The sequence below is a fragment of the Manis pentadactyla genome, chromosome 5 (genome assembly GCF_030020395.1).
Source record: "Manis pentadactyla isolate mManPen7 chromosome 5, mManPen7.hap1, whole genome shotgun sequence".
Classification (NCBI taxonomy): domain Eukaryota; kingdom Metazoa; phylum Chordata; class Mammalia; order Pholidota; family Manidae; genus Manis; species Manis pentadactyla.
Genome location: NC_080023.1, coordinates 112,282,414 through 112,297,279, shown reverse-complemented (window position 1 = coordinate 112,297,279; position 14,866 = coordinate 112,282,414). Strand labels below are relative to the sequence as shown.

General features: G+C 32.6%; 1 protein-coding gene across 7 annotated transcripts in view; it reads left to right on the top strand.

Moving 5' to 3' along the window:
- The window catches only part of SCLT1 (sodium channel and clathrin linker 1), a 200,934-nt gene that overhangs the window by 40,810 nt on the left and 145,258 nt on the right, over positions 1–14,866 (top strand). For all 7 annotated transcript variants that reach the window (XR_005028388.2, XR_005028387.2, XM_036903384.2 and 4 more), the window contains exons 3-6: positions 2,126–2,184; positions 2,477–2,549; positions 6,029–6,084; positions 10,771–10,906. Coding sequence is in view for 5 of the 7 variants with exons in the window: in XM_036903384.2 (XP_036759279.1) it covers positions 2,126–2,184; positions 2,477–2,549; positions 6,029–6,084; positions 10,771–10,906 (324 nt within the window). In the remaining 2 variants the exon portion in view is untranslated. The remainder of the gene's footprint in view (positions 1–2,125; positions 2,185–2,476; positions 2,550–6,028; positions 6,085–10,770; positions 10,907–14,866) is intronic.

The window sequence follows — 14,866 nt, the reverse complement described above, 5'->3', positions numbered from 1 at the left end:
AGTTTTCAGCAACTACCTCCTCAAAGACACTTTCTATCCCTTTCTCTCTCTCTTCTTCTTCTGGTATCCCTATAATGCGAATATTGTTCCGCTTGAATTGGTCACACAGTTCTCTCAATATTCTTTCATTCTTAGAGACCCTTTTTTCTCTCTGTGCCTCAGCTTCTTTGTATTCCTCTTCTCTAGTTTCTATTTCATTTACTGTCTCCTCCACCATATCCAACCTGCTTTTAATACCCTCCATCGTGTTCTTTAAAGATTGGGTTTCTGACCTGAATTCATTCCTGAGTTCTTGTATGTCTTTCTGTACCTCCATTAAAATGTTGATGATTTTTATTTTGCACTCCCTTTCAGGAAGAGTCACAAGGTCCATATCATTTAAATCTTTCTAGGGAGTTGTATTAACAATTTTACTCTGGACAAGGTTCCTTTGGCGTTTTATGTTTGTATATGCTAGTGTCCAGAAGCTCTATTCTGGAGCTGCTGAGCCTTTTAAGCAATGTTGGGGGTCGCAGGGGAGTGATACTTGGGGTAGGAAAGAGCTGTTCCCCACCTTCCGGCTGCTGTGCCTTTCTCCACTGCCTGAGCCAGTGGGCCAGGCACACAGGTATAAGTTTTTGTCCCAGAGCAGCCAGATATGGATCCCTGCTTTCCACAAGCAGCCGGAGTCCCAGTCTCCCCAGGAACTCTGCCTGTATTAACTTTCCAACCCAGTAGTCATGCGAGTCTCATGAAAGCACCATGAAATGTAGGTTTGTGCTCCCACTGCAGATCTCCTGAGCTAGGTATTGAGCAGTCTCAAGCCTTCCCCTCCCTCCCTGCTCCGTTTCTCTTCCTCCTGCTGGTGAGCTGGGGTGGGGGAGGGGCTCGGGTCCCGCAGAGCCACAGCTCTGGTACGGAACCCCATTTGGTGAAGTCTGCTCTTTTCTCCAGGGGTGTGCAGTCTGACGCAGTCCTCTTTCCTGTTGCTCTCTCAGGATTAGTTGCGCCAATTAAATTTTCTAATTGTATCCAGTTTTAGGAGGAAGCCTCTGTCTCTCCTCTCACGCCACCATCTTTAATCTCCTCTCTCATTGTTTCTTTTATATACCACATACTCATAAATGCTTGAATTTATTTCTAGATTTTCTGTGCTGTTCTGTTTGTTACTATGTCTATACCATGTTGTTTTAATTACTCTAATATCACAGTGTTTTGATATATAAAAGGACAAGTCCTTTCCTCTTTTTTCTTTCTTTTTTTCAAGATTATTTTAGCTATTCTTGCACATCATTTACTCATTCATAGGAACTTGATTACCTGTTTAAGATCAAGTTTCATAAATTATTCTATTGGAATTTTTTGGAATTACACTGCATTTTCAGTGAATTTTAGAGAATTGATACACTGTTCCTCACAGCCAGGAATATGTTATAGTATCCTGATTATTTAGTTCTTTTATGTCCTTCAGTAAAGTTAATTTTTTAATAAAGTTGTGACTATTTTTGTTTGTTTTATTCTCAAATACTACCTTTTGTTACAGTAGTGAATAGTTTCCTGTTACATTTTCCAATTATTGCTGGTATTTGGGAAAGCTACTTTTTTAATGTTGATCTTCTACCTGATGATTTAGTGTATTCTCTTATTAGTCCTAATAATTGGTAGATAATAAGAGTTTTCCATTTACCTTATATAAGATAAATGGTCAAATTGTCTGTAAATAATAATAGTACTGCATCTTCCTTATCAACCTTTAAACCTCTGATCCCCTACCTCTACAACAGATTGCTTTGAATAGAACCTCTAGTACAGTGTTGAATTTTAAGTGATATTGAGAAGCCTTATTACTGAATTTAATGCAATGCTTATGATGTTTCACCGTGAAGAGTAATTGATGTATTTATCAAATTGATAAAGTTCTTCCTATTTCTAGTTTGCCAAGAATTTTTATTTTGTTTGGATGTTAAAATTTACCAAATACATTTTCATCAATTTAGATGATTATTTTTTTCTCTCTCTTTTAAAATTGCATTATTACATTTTCTAAGGTTATAAAATTTTTAATTGTGTTTAATTTTAAACTACTGTCAATTTTGGCTAAGGTGATATGAGAAAACATTTTAACATGCAATATTCTCTGTTACAGAAAGCTGTCTTCAAAGGGGATGGAGATGGCACATTAGAAAACTCAGTAGTTAACCAAAGGTAATACAGTTGAGTTACCAGGAAAATATTATTTTCTTAATTATATTTAATCATTGTTAAAATAATCCCTTTAGTATTAGGAATGTTTATTTTATGTATGCTATAATTTGGTATAAATGATCTGTCATTGAATTGACCAAAAAAAAAGTCAGTATTGTAGTCTATAGGAGTGAATCTCAACTGGGGTGACTTTGCTTCCCTCTTGTTAGTGCAGTTTATTTCACTGTTACATATTTATTAAACTAGATTAAAAAGAATATGCCATCTTTTTAATTTTGTATTTTTACTTAAGCTTTTTAGCTCCTCTTATTACTGAATATGATAAGCATCTGGAAGAGCTAAGTGGTCAACTGCAGTATTATCAGGTATGAAATCATAGTTATCAAGCTTTTTTGTAAGATTTTCTTATAAAAAAATAGACTCCCTTTATTTTCAGAAAAATTGATGAGGAAGAAAATATTTAGCTATAACTAATCAATTCTTGGCTGTGTGTGTGTTTAAAGCCTATCTTTGGTTTTGTTTTTAATACAGTGCTTCCTTGCTTCTGTATCTCACAGGAGCATCTCTTGATGTTTCAATCTCTTCATTTAATTATTATTTGTTTACATCTTTATTTTTACTCCCAGGAAAACTCAAAATCATCTTATATCCTTTCAGACCTTTCTCTTTACCCTCATTCTACCTGTATTTCCCATGATTTGGAAAATGTATTTTTCCTCCGATTTCAAATATTACATAAATCAGATTTTAGATGCTTTTGATTCACTTCTAATATAGGCATAAGCTGTGGCACTTTCGTCTGAAATGCGCCTAGTAATGAGGTTTATTTTAGGAGTGAAGGGAGTGTAGAAACTGAGAAAGCTTTTGGATCCCAGAATTTATAAGACTAGGGTAGGATATGTAGTAGGCTCATAGAAAACTAGAATAATAACACAGCATTGTTCAGGATACAATATGAGTTTCAGTGAGCTATAGTTTTAGAGTATGCCTAATATTTATAATCTGTTTCTTTGATTTGAAAATGTTTTTTATCATCCACCCCTGCCAAATTTTGACCTTTCTGATTGTTGGTTAACCATACAATAAACGCATTTCTAAAGTAAAGGCTGAATGTCTCAAGCTAAACCCATGAGGAGGTGATGACCTCTCTTAGAGTTTGAATATATTTATTTTGTGTTTGGCTTAGATACCAATCCCTGAATCAATTCACTTATGATAAGAGCAGCAGGATTGACTAATTTAATGCAAATGGAAGAAATTGTAACAACATTTTTAAAAACAACCCCTTGAGTCTGATTTCCTCATAATAGGGCTATAGAAGTGGCAGACACTTAGAACTTTATTTATATCTCTCTTTCTCTTCTCTTCATGCATGGCCAGCAAAAGATCCTACCATATGCATTCAAATTTAGCACATAGTAAGCCCTCAATTTTTGATGAATGAATAAATACCAGAGTTTATTGGAACAAGATGATTAGATCTAGTTTAATAATCTCCTACTTATAAATTAGTGGACTGATCGATACCTTTACTAAAACAACACATAATGCTTATGTCTTCTAAGAATAAAGTTGGGTTGTTCTGTTACACTTGAAATTATTTATACTTTCATTTCTAAGGTTAATCCTCTAATATATAAACTTTTAACGTAATCCTATAGACCCAAATTTCAAAAGTAAGCATTTCTTTAAACTGCAGTTTCTGTTTTATCATCAGTTATTTAATTGTTTTCCTGGTCTTTACTTTGTGCTTTCTTTATCCTGTGGTCATTTAAGTTTTTTCTTTATCCTGTGGTCATTTAAGTTTGAGCCAAGCATAGTAATGTCTTTTAATCTTTCTAATTGACAAAGAACAACAGAATGCTCTTTTGCCCAAATGGCATTATTATGCTTTCATTTTTAGGATTGTGAGTCTAAAGTTTCTGCTGAATTCTCTCTCTCTCAAAATTGCTATAATGACATATTGTGTGGTTTGATTATTATACAAGGGAATAGCTAGTAATATTGAATTAAACTGTTCTAAATTTTTTAATTTCTTATAATCTAATTCATATATCTCTTTAATCAGCTATTTAATAAGGTGTTTAACTTCATTTTTCCATTTGACATTCTCAGTCTAAGAGTGACTACTGAATTAATTAGAAGAGAGAAGTACCTGTAGGAGAAAGCCCAAGTGTCTATAATAAGAATAGTTGCTACTTTTAGAGAGAAAAAAGATGCTGACAGCTACTTCCAAGAATAGTTGCTCACATAGATATTACTGATTAGAACAAGTTCTTGTGATTTATCTTGATCCAGTCAAAAAATAGTATATCCTGAAAGCAAAAAAAGTATCACTATAATTCTCCATATGAAAGCTTTTTTCCAGAAAATGTAAAAATAATAGAAAATTTGATGATGTGAGAAATACTATTGAGATTTCATTTCCTTCCAACTATTAAATATTTTGAAATATTCTACAGTAAAGAATCTTTAGTGTCACTGTAATGATTCACCTTTAATTCTACCTAATACATATATACATATAATATAATATATAAAAATATGAATTATTTGAGTAATATATATTTTTCAAGATAGACTGACATTTTTGCAACTTTTAATGATCATTTTTTAAATTTCAAAATGGGGATAATTGCTACATAAAATTCAAACCTCTTGGTTAGCAGGGCATTCAAGATCTGCCACCTGCATTTCAAATTTTACTTCTCATTGCATCACTCCATGTATGGTCAGTTCTCAATTAACTGGTACCTGGTAGTGAATTCATCCATTTTGATTTAATTGTGATTCATCCACAGGAGGGACCTAGGCAAAGTTCACCTTTCAAGCCAGCTTTGTAGTTAGAATTGGCTGTCAAACACATACCCTAAACCAAGCTGCCTTGACTTTTTCTGGTTGACAGGGAAAGAGAAAAGCTTGGAGCACTGCCTGTTCCACCTGTTCGTTCCAGGCCTGGCTTCTCTCCTTTAGCTCATGACACCCAAGAAAGACTAATGGACATATCATAAGTTGTTGCAATTTCGTTTTTAGTGTGATTTTACTGGCTTCCTTCCTGCTTCCACCATCCCATTTACTCTTATTGAGAGCCAGCTACTTGGCCTATGTTATCTAGTATTCTTTGCCTCTGCTTTTACTCATATTTCTCCCTACTTGAAATGCCCTTCCTTTCCTGTTGAAATTCTACAATCCCTTTATCTTCTCAGAGAGAATTAATCATATTTGTATTTCATTCCCTTTAAACTATATATTTTATTCTTATTTGCTATTTTAGTGATTTTTTAAATCATCTCTCCTATTACAGTATATGTTAATGACCATGTTGGTTTACCATAGCAGCCTTCTATAATCCGGACAGTTCACACAGTTAATAAAGGTGGTGAATCAAAGACTGAGTGAATTGCTGCTAAAGACCTCTTTCCATTTTCACCATTAATATTTTACTTTTTAAAATACAAGCACTTACATGGGCTTTACCTAACCTAAGGTGAATTGAGATATATATTCAAGGTATGAGGATCATCAGGTATTTGTTACAGTGACATACTGATGAATGTCTTTTATTTATATATATTTCTATAAACATCTATATGTCACAGGAATTACATTTATAAATCTTTCTTTATGTGTTAATTTTTATATTCTATTCAAAATGAATGCTTTATTATGTTTTGTGCATCATTAAAATATCTATGTTTAGTATTACTAGTTAGAAGTAAAAAATAATTATTTCCTATCTGTAGACAAGTCTCTGGACTCTGACTGCTTGCATATGAATGGACTACTTAATACAGATTTGATTGTCTGGAAAATATATTTATACAATCATATTTTGTTCTTTCAGAAACAAATGGGTGAGATGAAACTACAACTTGAAAATGTCATCAAGGAAAATGAAAGGTATTTATTAGAGTTATGGTATGAATTAATTAGAAGAGAGAAGTACCTGTAGGAGAAAGCCCAAGTGTCTATAATAAGAATAGTTGCTACTTTTAGAGAGAAAAAAGATGCTGACAGCTACTTCCAAGAATAGTTGCTCACATAGATATTACTGAATAGAATAAGTATTAGATAGAACAACTATTAGAACAAATAACTATTGATTATTTTATTGTCATCTTAGGTAACTTTTATTTTTGTTATTTGATATCTTATACATATTGCATACTGGTTATGAGTGTGGACTCTGTGGCTTGATTTCCTGTTTGCCTTCTGGTTCCATTACTTGCTAACTATGTGACCTTGGACAAGTTACTATTCTGGAGAATATTCCATGTGCACTTGAAAAGAATATGTATTCTGTTGTTTTGGGATGGAGTGTTCTGTATATATCTATTAAGTGCTTTTGGTCTACTGTGTTGTTCAAAGCCTCTGTTTCTTTATTGATTCTCTGTCTGGATAATCTATACATTCATATTTTGTCTGGTATAGATGCTTCTATTCCAGTTTTTTTTTTTTCAATTCTGTTTGTATGGAGTATCTCTTTCCATCCCTTCTGTTTCAGTCCGTGTGTGTCTTTAGATCTGAGGTGAGTCTCTTGTAGGCAGCATATAGAAAGTCTTGTTTTTTAATCCAGTCAGTCACCTTGTATCTTTTGATTGGAACATATAGTCCATTTACATTAAAAGTAACTATTGATAAGTATGTACTTATAACATTTTGTTAAGTGTTTTTCAGTTGTGTTTGTCTGATCCTTTCTTCTTCTCTTGCCCTCTGCCTTGTACATGATGGCTTTCTTTAGTGTTATGGTTGTATTCCTTTCTCTTGATTTTTTTGTGTATTATATATAGGCTTTGGTTTGTGGAACAATGAAATTCGTATATGACATCCTACATATATAGCAGTCTGTGTTAATGGTCACTTATGTTTGAATGCATTCTAACAGTAATTTTTTTACTGCCCCTCCTCCACATTTTATGTACATAATGCCTTCTTTTACAGTGAGGATGAAATTTGATCAGAGTCTTTAAGAATGAGTGATTCATCAACTGACATATCATGTATTTAATAAACAACAGATCATTTTATGTAGCTATATCTCAGCATATGAATGAATGTAGGGGGATTATGCACGATGAGACTAAGATGGCAGGCAGGGACCAGATGATATAGGGTCTTATATGCTCTGCAAAGGAAACTAAACTCCTCCTAGAGATGGCATAGGGAGCTTTTAGGTAATTTAAACAATGGAGGGGGTGCACTTTAACTTTAGAAGGAGCTTTTAGGTATTTTAAACAGTGGAGGGGGTACACTTTAACTTTAGAAGGGTTACATCTAGTTGTACTGTAGAAATGGAAAATTCCAGGTTGTTCTGGAAAGAATATCTATGATTCATAGAAAGGTCATAAGAAAGGGACAACAGTTTTAGTTAATAGGAAGTTCTGTATTAATCCCAAAGAGAAATGCTCTGCATCATGACAGTGGTGTGGATACCTTCTCCAAGGCGGCTTGGACTTAAAGGGTAAATTAAGTCTGTCAGGTACGGGCATGCATGCACAGAAGTTGTACAAGGCAGTTACCTAGAATGTTTCTAATTATATGTATTTGTCTTATTCTCTCTTTTCTCTTGTTTAATTGATTTTATGATTCACTAACACTACACCCCTTCATTTTAAAATCTTTAAAATTGAGATTTAGCAATAGCATATAGCATATCAATGTTTAATATGCAGCAATTTTTCTTTTTAATTGTATGTAAAAGAATGATGCATCTTACTGTCAATGAAAATTTTAATTCAAAGAAATATGGGCTAGAATTGTGTTTAGTTCATCTTTATTACCTAAAAGATCAAAACTTTTAAAAAGTCATCTTTTCAAATTTCTATATCCTATTTGTTAAAATTGGTTATATTTTCACTACTGCAATTACTGGCTGGATTATTTTCCTAGTTTTAATACTTTGATCTATCTGGAATTCAGTTTCTTAATCTCTAAAATGAGGGATTTGGACAAGATGATTTCAGTTTTATTTTCATATTTTTATGATTATACTAAGTGCTCTTTTTAAATATCTTTTGAAGTGATACTGCAAGTGTTAAGACAGAAAAATAATAAAACCATAAATAATAACTTCAAAAGCATAGCTGTATATAGTAAGGAATGTAAAGCTACTATATTGTATTACTAGGACAATTGTTTTTTAAAAAAAGCTTTCATCAGAAATATATTTTCTTCAATGAAATAGTCAACACTAAGAGGTCAGAAATGCTGTTACTTTTTTGTCACATTGTACCTAGCATAATATATAGAAGTGTTCTTAACTTCTAGATTAGTAGATGGTCTATAGATTGAAAGTCAGTAAAATAGATAATCATAAAAATATATACTTAATACATTTTTGACATTGACTTAATATACATGTGCATTTAATTTTTTATATAATGCTTACTTTGAGTAAGCCTGCTAGTTATAGTTCTTTATTATCTTTAATACATAAACCATGTTAGTATAATTCATTCCTTATAATTTGTGATTTCAGTTTATTTGAAGAGTGAAAACTTAGACATCCTTTTGATCTCCTTTTGATACTATGTCAATATATAATTTTCATGACTCTTTATAATTATTTTATCTACCTCTAATTCACCGGCATTTATTTAATGACTCATCTTTATTGAGCCTTTCATATTCAGTTTAGGTTTCATAGAAATAAATAACTCTTTTGTGCTTTTATTTTATTATGTTGGGTCATATTTAATAAAATTGTGAAATTATAGTAACAGGTTGAGGCAGATATGGTAGACTGACTTAACATTTGTTCCAGTCGCCTTTTTGTATGCCTTCCTGTACTGCAGAGACTGGAAAACTAAAATCTAGTTCAGGATATGAATTAGGTTCTGTTAATGATAAACACTTACAAGAGACCTAAATTAGGAGGTAAGTAGGAGAAAAAGCAGTATCTGAGGATATACTTTGTGGATGAGACTCTAGCTAGTGTAGTGAGGCTCTAGAGTAGATAATTCTGGCAGCTGCTTCTATCAAAACTAAGGCAGGGTGGTCCTGCAGACAATAGCTCTGGCAGTAACCACCTACCCAGGATCTCAGATGAAGATGTGTGACCTTGGAACCAGCAGTTGATCTAGCTGCTTAAGATTGTCCATTTTCCTAACTTTGGCCTATGTATCAGTTCTCTCAGCAAATCAGTTCTGCAATTAGTTAAAATAATAAGATTGACTTTTACTAGAATTTGCACTAGGAAATAGAGATCAGTTGGTCAATTGTGATAACAGAAAAAGCAGCTATGCAGACAAGTATGGTGCTACTAGACTTACTATAAGACTTGTTATAAGGATAACATTGTTTATTCTACAAGTCTTTATATGATTTCTCCTCTTACTATCAACACAAATGTGACAGAACTTCTTCCTTTTTATTTTCCTGTGGTTCTTGCATTTTGACTTGCTTATTATGTATTTGAATTCTCTGGAACTTGGGTTGTCTTTTTAAAAACTCAAGTTATATTTATGTGTTGGACATTTTTTTCTTCAGCAAACATCATTTTATTTCAGGAAAGGTAAATATTTTTAAAATACTGTATTTGGAAATAACCTTTATTGATACTTTCAGAACTTTAAACATTTTTAATTAGGGAATAATTAACAAGCCCTGTCCATGCCTTAGGGAATACATTAATTTTTTGTTTTCTCTAAGGTAATTAATTATCTTGTTAAGTTTTACTGTATTATGTGAACATTTTTTCAGTAAGTATATTCTGAAAATTAAGATTGAATTTTTCTAGTTTCAAAGGAGATTTGTAGTATCAATAGATAATTGTCCTCTTTGTTTTAGAAAGATGGATACAATTTCCTTGGGAAATTTTTACCTTGAGATGTGCTTATTATAAATAATATTTTCTGATTATAATTATATGTATTACATATTTTCAAGTTTTTCTGATATTTTTCCTTGTAGGTTTGTATCATTTTACGTTAATCAGTCTTTTAAGATGTACCTTCCTCTGCCTTTTTTTTTTCTTGGTAGTTGTTTTAAAGTGTGATATAGTAATATAATGTTAAGATTAAAATTGAATTTATGGCTTTTAGAGTTATGATCAAGCTTATGTAAGAATAGGCTGAAAAATGAAGCCTCACTAGTCTTGATTTGATGACCAGCAAGTTTTAGTCTACTCTGTTAATTAATTGAAACTAGTAAGAAGTCAAAATGAGTTTTATGAAACACAATGAAGAAAACAAAATTCTGCAAGATTTAATATCCTATTTCCACTTAATTGACTAGATGAAACCACTATCATATTTTAAATTCTTTTTTGAATGGCTTTTTTCACCAATTAATAAGGCATAGTATCTCAAATTTCCCCTTTTTGAAAAATTTAAATCTCCCTAGGAGAAACTGAATTATACTTGAATTGATTATAACCAATTGAATACTGACCAATCTGAAATAGTTGTTTTGACTCTTATTGCACAATATTTAATGGTGATTAAACACTTCTAATTTTTGAGATTACTTAAAAATTATTTTCATGTGAAGAATGATTTTTGACCCAAATGTTTATTTTGAACCCTGAAACAGTAATTTCTGCTACTAAAACGAATTTAGATAATTATTGTGTTGTTTGTTCCAAAGGTTGCACAGTGAATTAAAAGATGCTGTTGAAAAGCAATTGGAATCCCTTCCCTTTGGCACAGAGATGGGAAATGATATGTGTGCAGATGATGAAACAGTCAGGAATCTTCAAGAGCAATTACAAGTAGCCAATCAAGTGAGTGACATACATATTTTTTTAATTACATCCTAAATAAAGTTTTTAAAAATCTGTGTTAATCATTATTTATGAATAATAATAACAGAGTAACAAGACTAACACTTAGTGATTTTCTATAATTCATATGAATTATTAAAAGGTAAAAAAAATGTATAATATATACCCTCACTGTTTGGTTTAAATATCTCTGCGAAGTATATTTTTTAATTGAATCATAAAGTTTTCAACATGATTTTTATGTCTTTTAAAAATATTTTAGTACCAAAAAAAAGTTTTAAAGAAAAAAATTGTCAATTATCCACTCACCTGTATTTACATTTTTCATTTTTCTGTTTTCTTCTGGTACTATTTTCTTCAGTGTTTAAAGATTATACATATATTTTTCTAAAGTTACACTTCCTCTAGAATTATACTTTTTCTCCTTTTTTCCTCCTTCTTAGTAATTGAGATATTTGAGAAGCTATAGTATATATATATATATATATATATATATATATCCTGTTTGCAACACTATAATTTTTTGTGATTATACATAGTTGAATTTTATTTTAAATTTTAAATCTTAAATTCTACATATCTTATATCTTGTATGAATTTGATTCCCGATTCTTCTACTTTCTGTGTGCCTCAGTTCCCTTCTTTATAAATAGTGATTCAAAATTCTTTATACAATTTTTATTTGATAGTTATGTATGAAAAATCATATTTTTCAATTCTTGGAAGTCTGATTTTAGAATTCTTTACTTATAAAAGTGATACTTTATCAGGTATGCTATATTTACTTTGATAAGGAGTGTGTATTTAACACTGACTTTTTTTTTAAATGTCTAAAGGGAAAATTTGAAAAAGTTATAGAGAAAAAGAATAACAACAAAAACATATTATTTATTGTGTTTCAGACTAGTATTATCAGGAAGGATTTATAAATGTTTACATAGAAATAAATATAAATTAATTTAGACTTATAAATGCTTTCTAATCAGATATTAAAATCTGGGTACAATTTGTTACTACTCCTGAAAAAGACTGTGATAGACCATATGTAAAAGAACCCTCTCCTCTATATTTTAATATATACAATGATTATTTGCCAATCATACCTAAGTAAAACTGAAAAAAATCAAATTGAAAAAAGAAAGTGGAGTACAAAACTAGATGAGACTTGTAGTTTCAAAATACAACAGAAAAGAACCCTATCTCTAAAATACATCTCTCTATAGTACTTTTATTATTCTACTTTCCAGTGATAAATTTGATTAAATCTTGAAAATTACGCTTTTTTTTTTTAAACTATGCTTTTCCTCTTCTTCCTCAACCCTTTCTCCTTTTATCTTCCCTTTTCTTTGCCTTTCTCCATCTGTATCTTATTTGGTCTCATATTATGTCCCTGAAGATGGTCCTACTTTTTTATTGTATTTTGAATCAGTCATTTCATAAATTTGGTGAGGTGTAAGTTTGAGCAGTCAAAAAGGAAAAAGCAGATTAGCTATAAAAAATTTTCTGACAAAATCTATAATGTACTCTGTATATAAATATAAAATTTTAACTGAATGAGAATGTGGTCAGTTTTATAAAGTATAAATAATAGAAAATGTTATTAGTCCATAAAACAATAGTTTCAAATGTTAATTTTGCTTATTTCTAATACATACATGTTTGTTTATTTTGTTTTTTAAAGGTCTGATAAAACACTTATAACTGTTTTGGTATCCACCGCTAGATTGAAAGACCTTTGTGTATGTATACATGAAGACTAGTTAAATATCCAAACTGAACAGATAAAAGCTAAATACAATTTATAGTAGGAAATTGAGAGAAAAAGGGGGGTTCTTTACTATATAATATTTTACCAAAGTAATAAGCATGGAGAGTTTGATTCAAGTATCTTCATTCATTTCATAAATATTTGCTAGGTGACTATATATCAGGCATTGTGCTAAGTGTTGAGGACACTGTGGAGAATATTGGTTCCTGCTTTCATGAAACACCCAGGGTTTGGCAGAACCTTCTAGTCAAACATCTTGAGTTTGCTCCCTATTCTGCTTTCTAGCTCAGTGACCTTGGGAAACTTCTTTGTACCTCACTTTCCTCATTTATATATTGAGATAATAATAATTATCATATGGAGTTACTATGGTAATTAAAAATTCTTAATTCTCATGCAGCACTAAGTAAAATGTCTAGTACATATGTAAGTTAATCAATTTACCTCTTATTTTTATCATCATCTTTTTTTTATCACACACCTGGAGAAGAAGAGGACCACATTGAGAAGGGTAAAGGGGGCAGAGCTGTGATCAGTCATGCTCCAAGCCCTTCCCCTGTCCCAGCCCACAGTGGGAAGGAGAGGAATGGAGTAGGGAAGGGGATACATGTTTAAGAATCTGGCCCACCTGGCCTTGGGGATCTGTTCTGGGAAGATAAGTCCCCATTGCATTGGGCTTTGGTGATTAATGGGGCTGGATACCAGGAAGAGTTGGAACACAGTCAGGGACTGAGACTCAGGTCACTGTGGACTGGCATGCTCTGTCAGTCCCCCTAAAACCCACCACAACAGTTTGAGTGATCTGCTAGCCTTAGGAAATGTGCTGGAGGTACTGAGATCTGAGGGAGCTCTTTGCAGAGGAGAAAGGGTAGGTGAACAACACCTTTCCATCCCTCTCTGATACAGTTGGCCAGATGCTTGTGGGAGCCAGCTCTGAAACTCAACACCTATCCTGCTGCTCAGCTTGGCATTTCCCTGCCTATCTGCCCCACACAGTACATTAGACCCAGGAGCAGTCAGCCATTGCTGAGGGACAGGCAGAGGGCAATCCCACCCACAAAAAATAACAGTAGAAAGGTCAGATGTCCTACAAAGGGCATGCTGAGGCTAGCTGTGGGGATTCACCATTACTGGCAGACAGGCAGAAAGGTGAGTCCTGCCCACAGCCCACTGATAGCAGCCATGGCTCAACTACAATAGAGAATCAGGCTTTAGCAAGCAGAGGAATTTTGATCTGAGCACCACAAGATGCCTACTACATAAAGCTACTACTTTCAAGACCAGGAAGCATCAACTAGCTGATACATCTAATACAAAGGAAGAAACAGAGACCCAGATGAAATAAGGTGGCAGAGGAATATTCAAGCAAAACAACAAGACAAAATACCAGAAAAAATGCTAAATTAAATGGAGATAAGCAATTTATCTGATAAAGAATTCAAAGTAGTGGTCATAAAGATATTCAATGAACTGAGGAAAACAGTAGATAATCTCAGGGAGGACTCCAACAAAGATAGAGAAAATATGACAAAGAGCACTTCAGAGCTGAAGAAAACAATAACCAACATGAAAAATGCAATAGAGGGAATGAATAGTTAGTAGACTACAGATTTCAGAGAACCAATCAGAAAGCTGTAAGATTGGGTAGTGCTAAGTAACCAAGCTGAAGAAGAGAATCTCAAAATGAGAAGATGCTGAGAGTCCTGTGACAACTCCAAACAAAATAATACTTGCATAATAGGGGTCCCAGAAGGAGGAGAGAAAAAAGGGTAGAAAATCTATTTGAAGAAATAATAACTAAAAACTTCACCAACTGGGAAAGGCTGTAGACATCCAAGTCCTGGAAGTGTGGCAAGCCCCTAACAAAATGAACCCATGAAGTTCCACATCAAGACACACAGTATTTAAAATACTAAAAGATAAAGAGAAAAATCTTGAAAGCAGCAAGAGAAAAGCAGACAGCTAACTATAAGGGAAACTCATAAAGCTATCAGCAGATTTCTCAGCAAAAACTTTACAGGCCAGAGAGAGTGGTATGAAATATTCAGTGCTGAAAGGGAGAAGTCTACCAGCAAGAATACTCTACCCACCAAGGTTATAATTCAGAATTGAAGAGAGATTAAAAGTTTTCCAGATAAACAAAGGTTAAAAGAATTCACCATTGCTAAACCAGCCTTACAGGAAATGTTGAA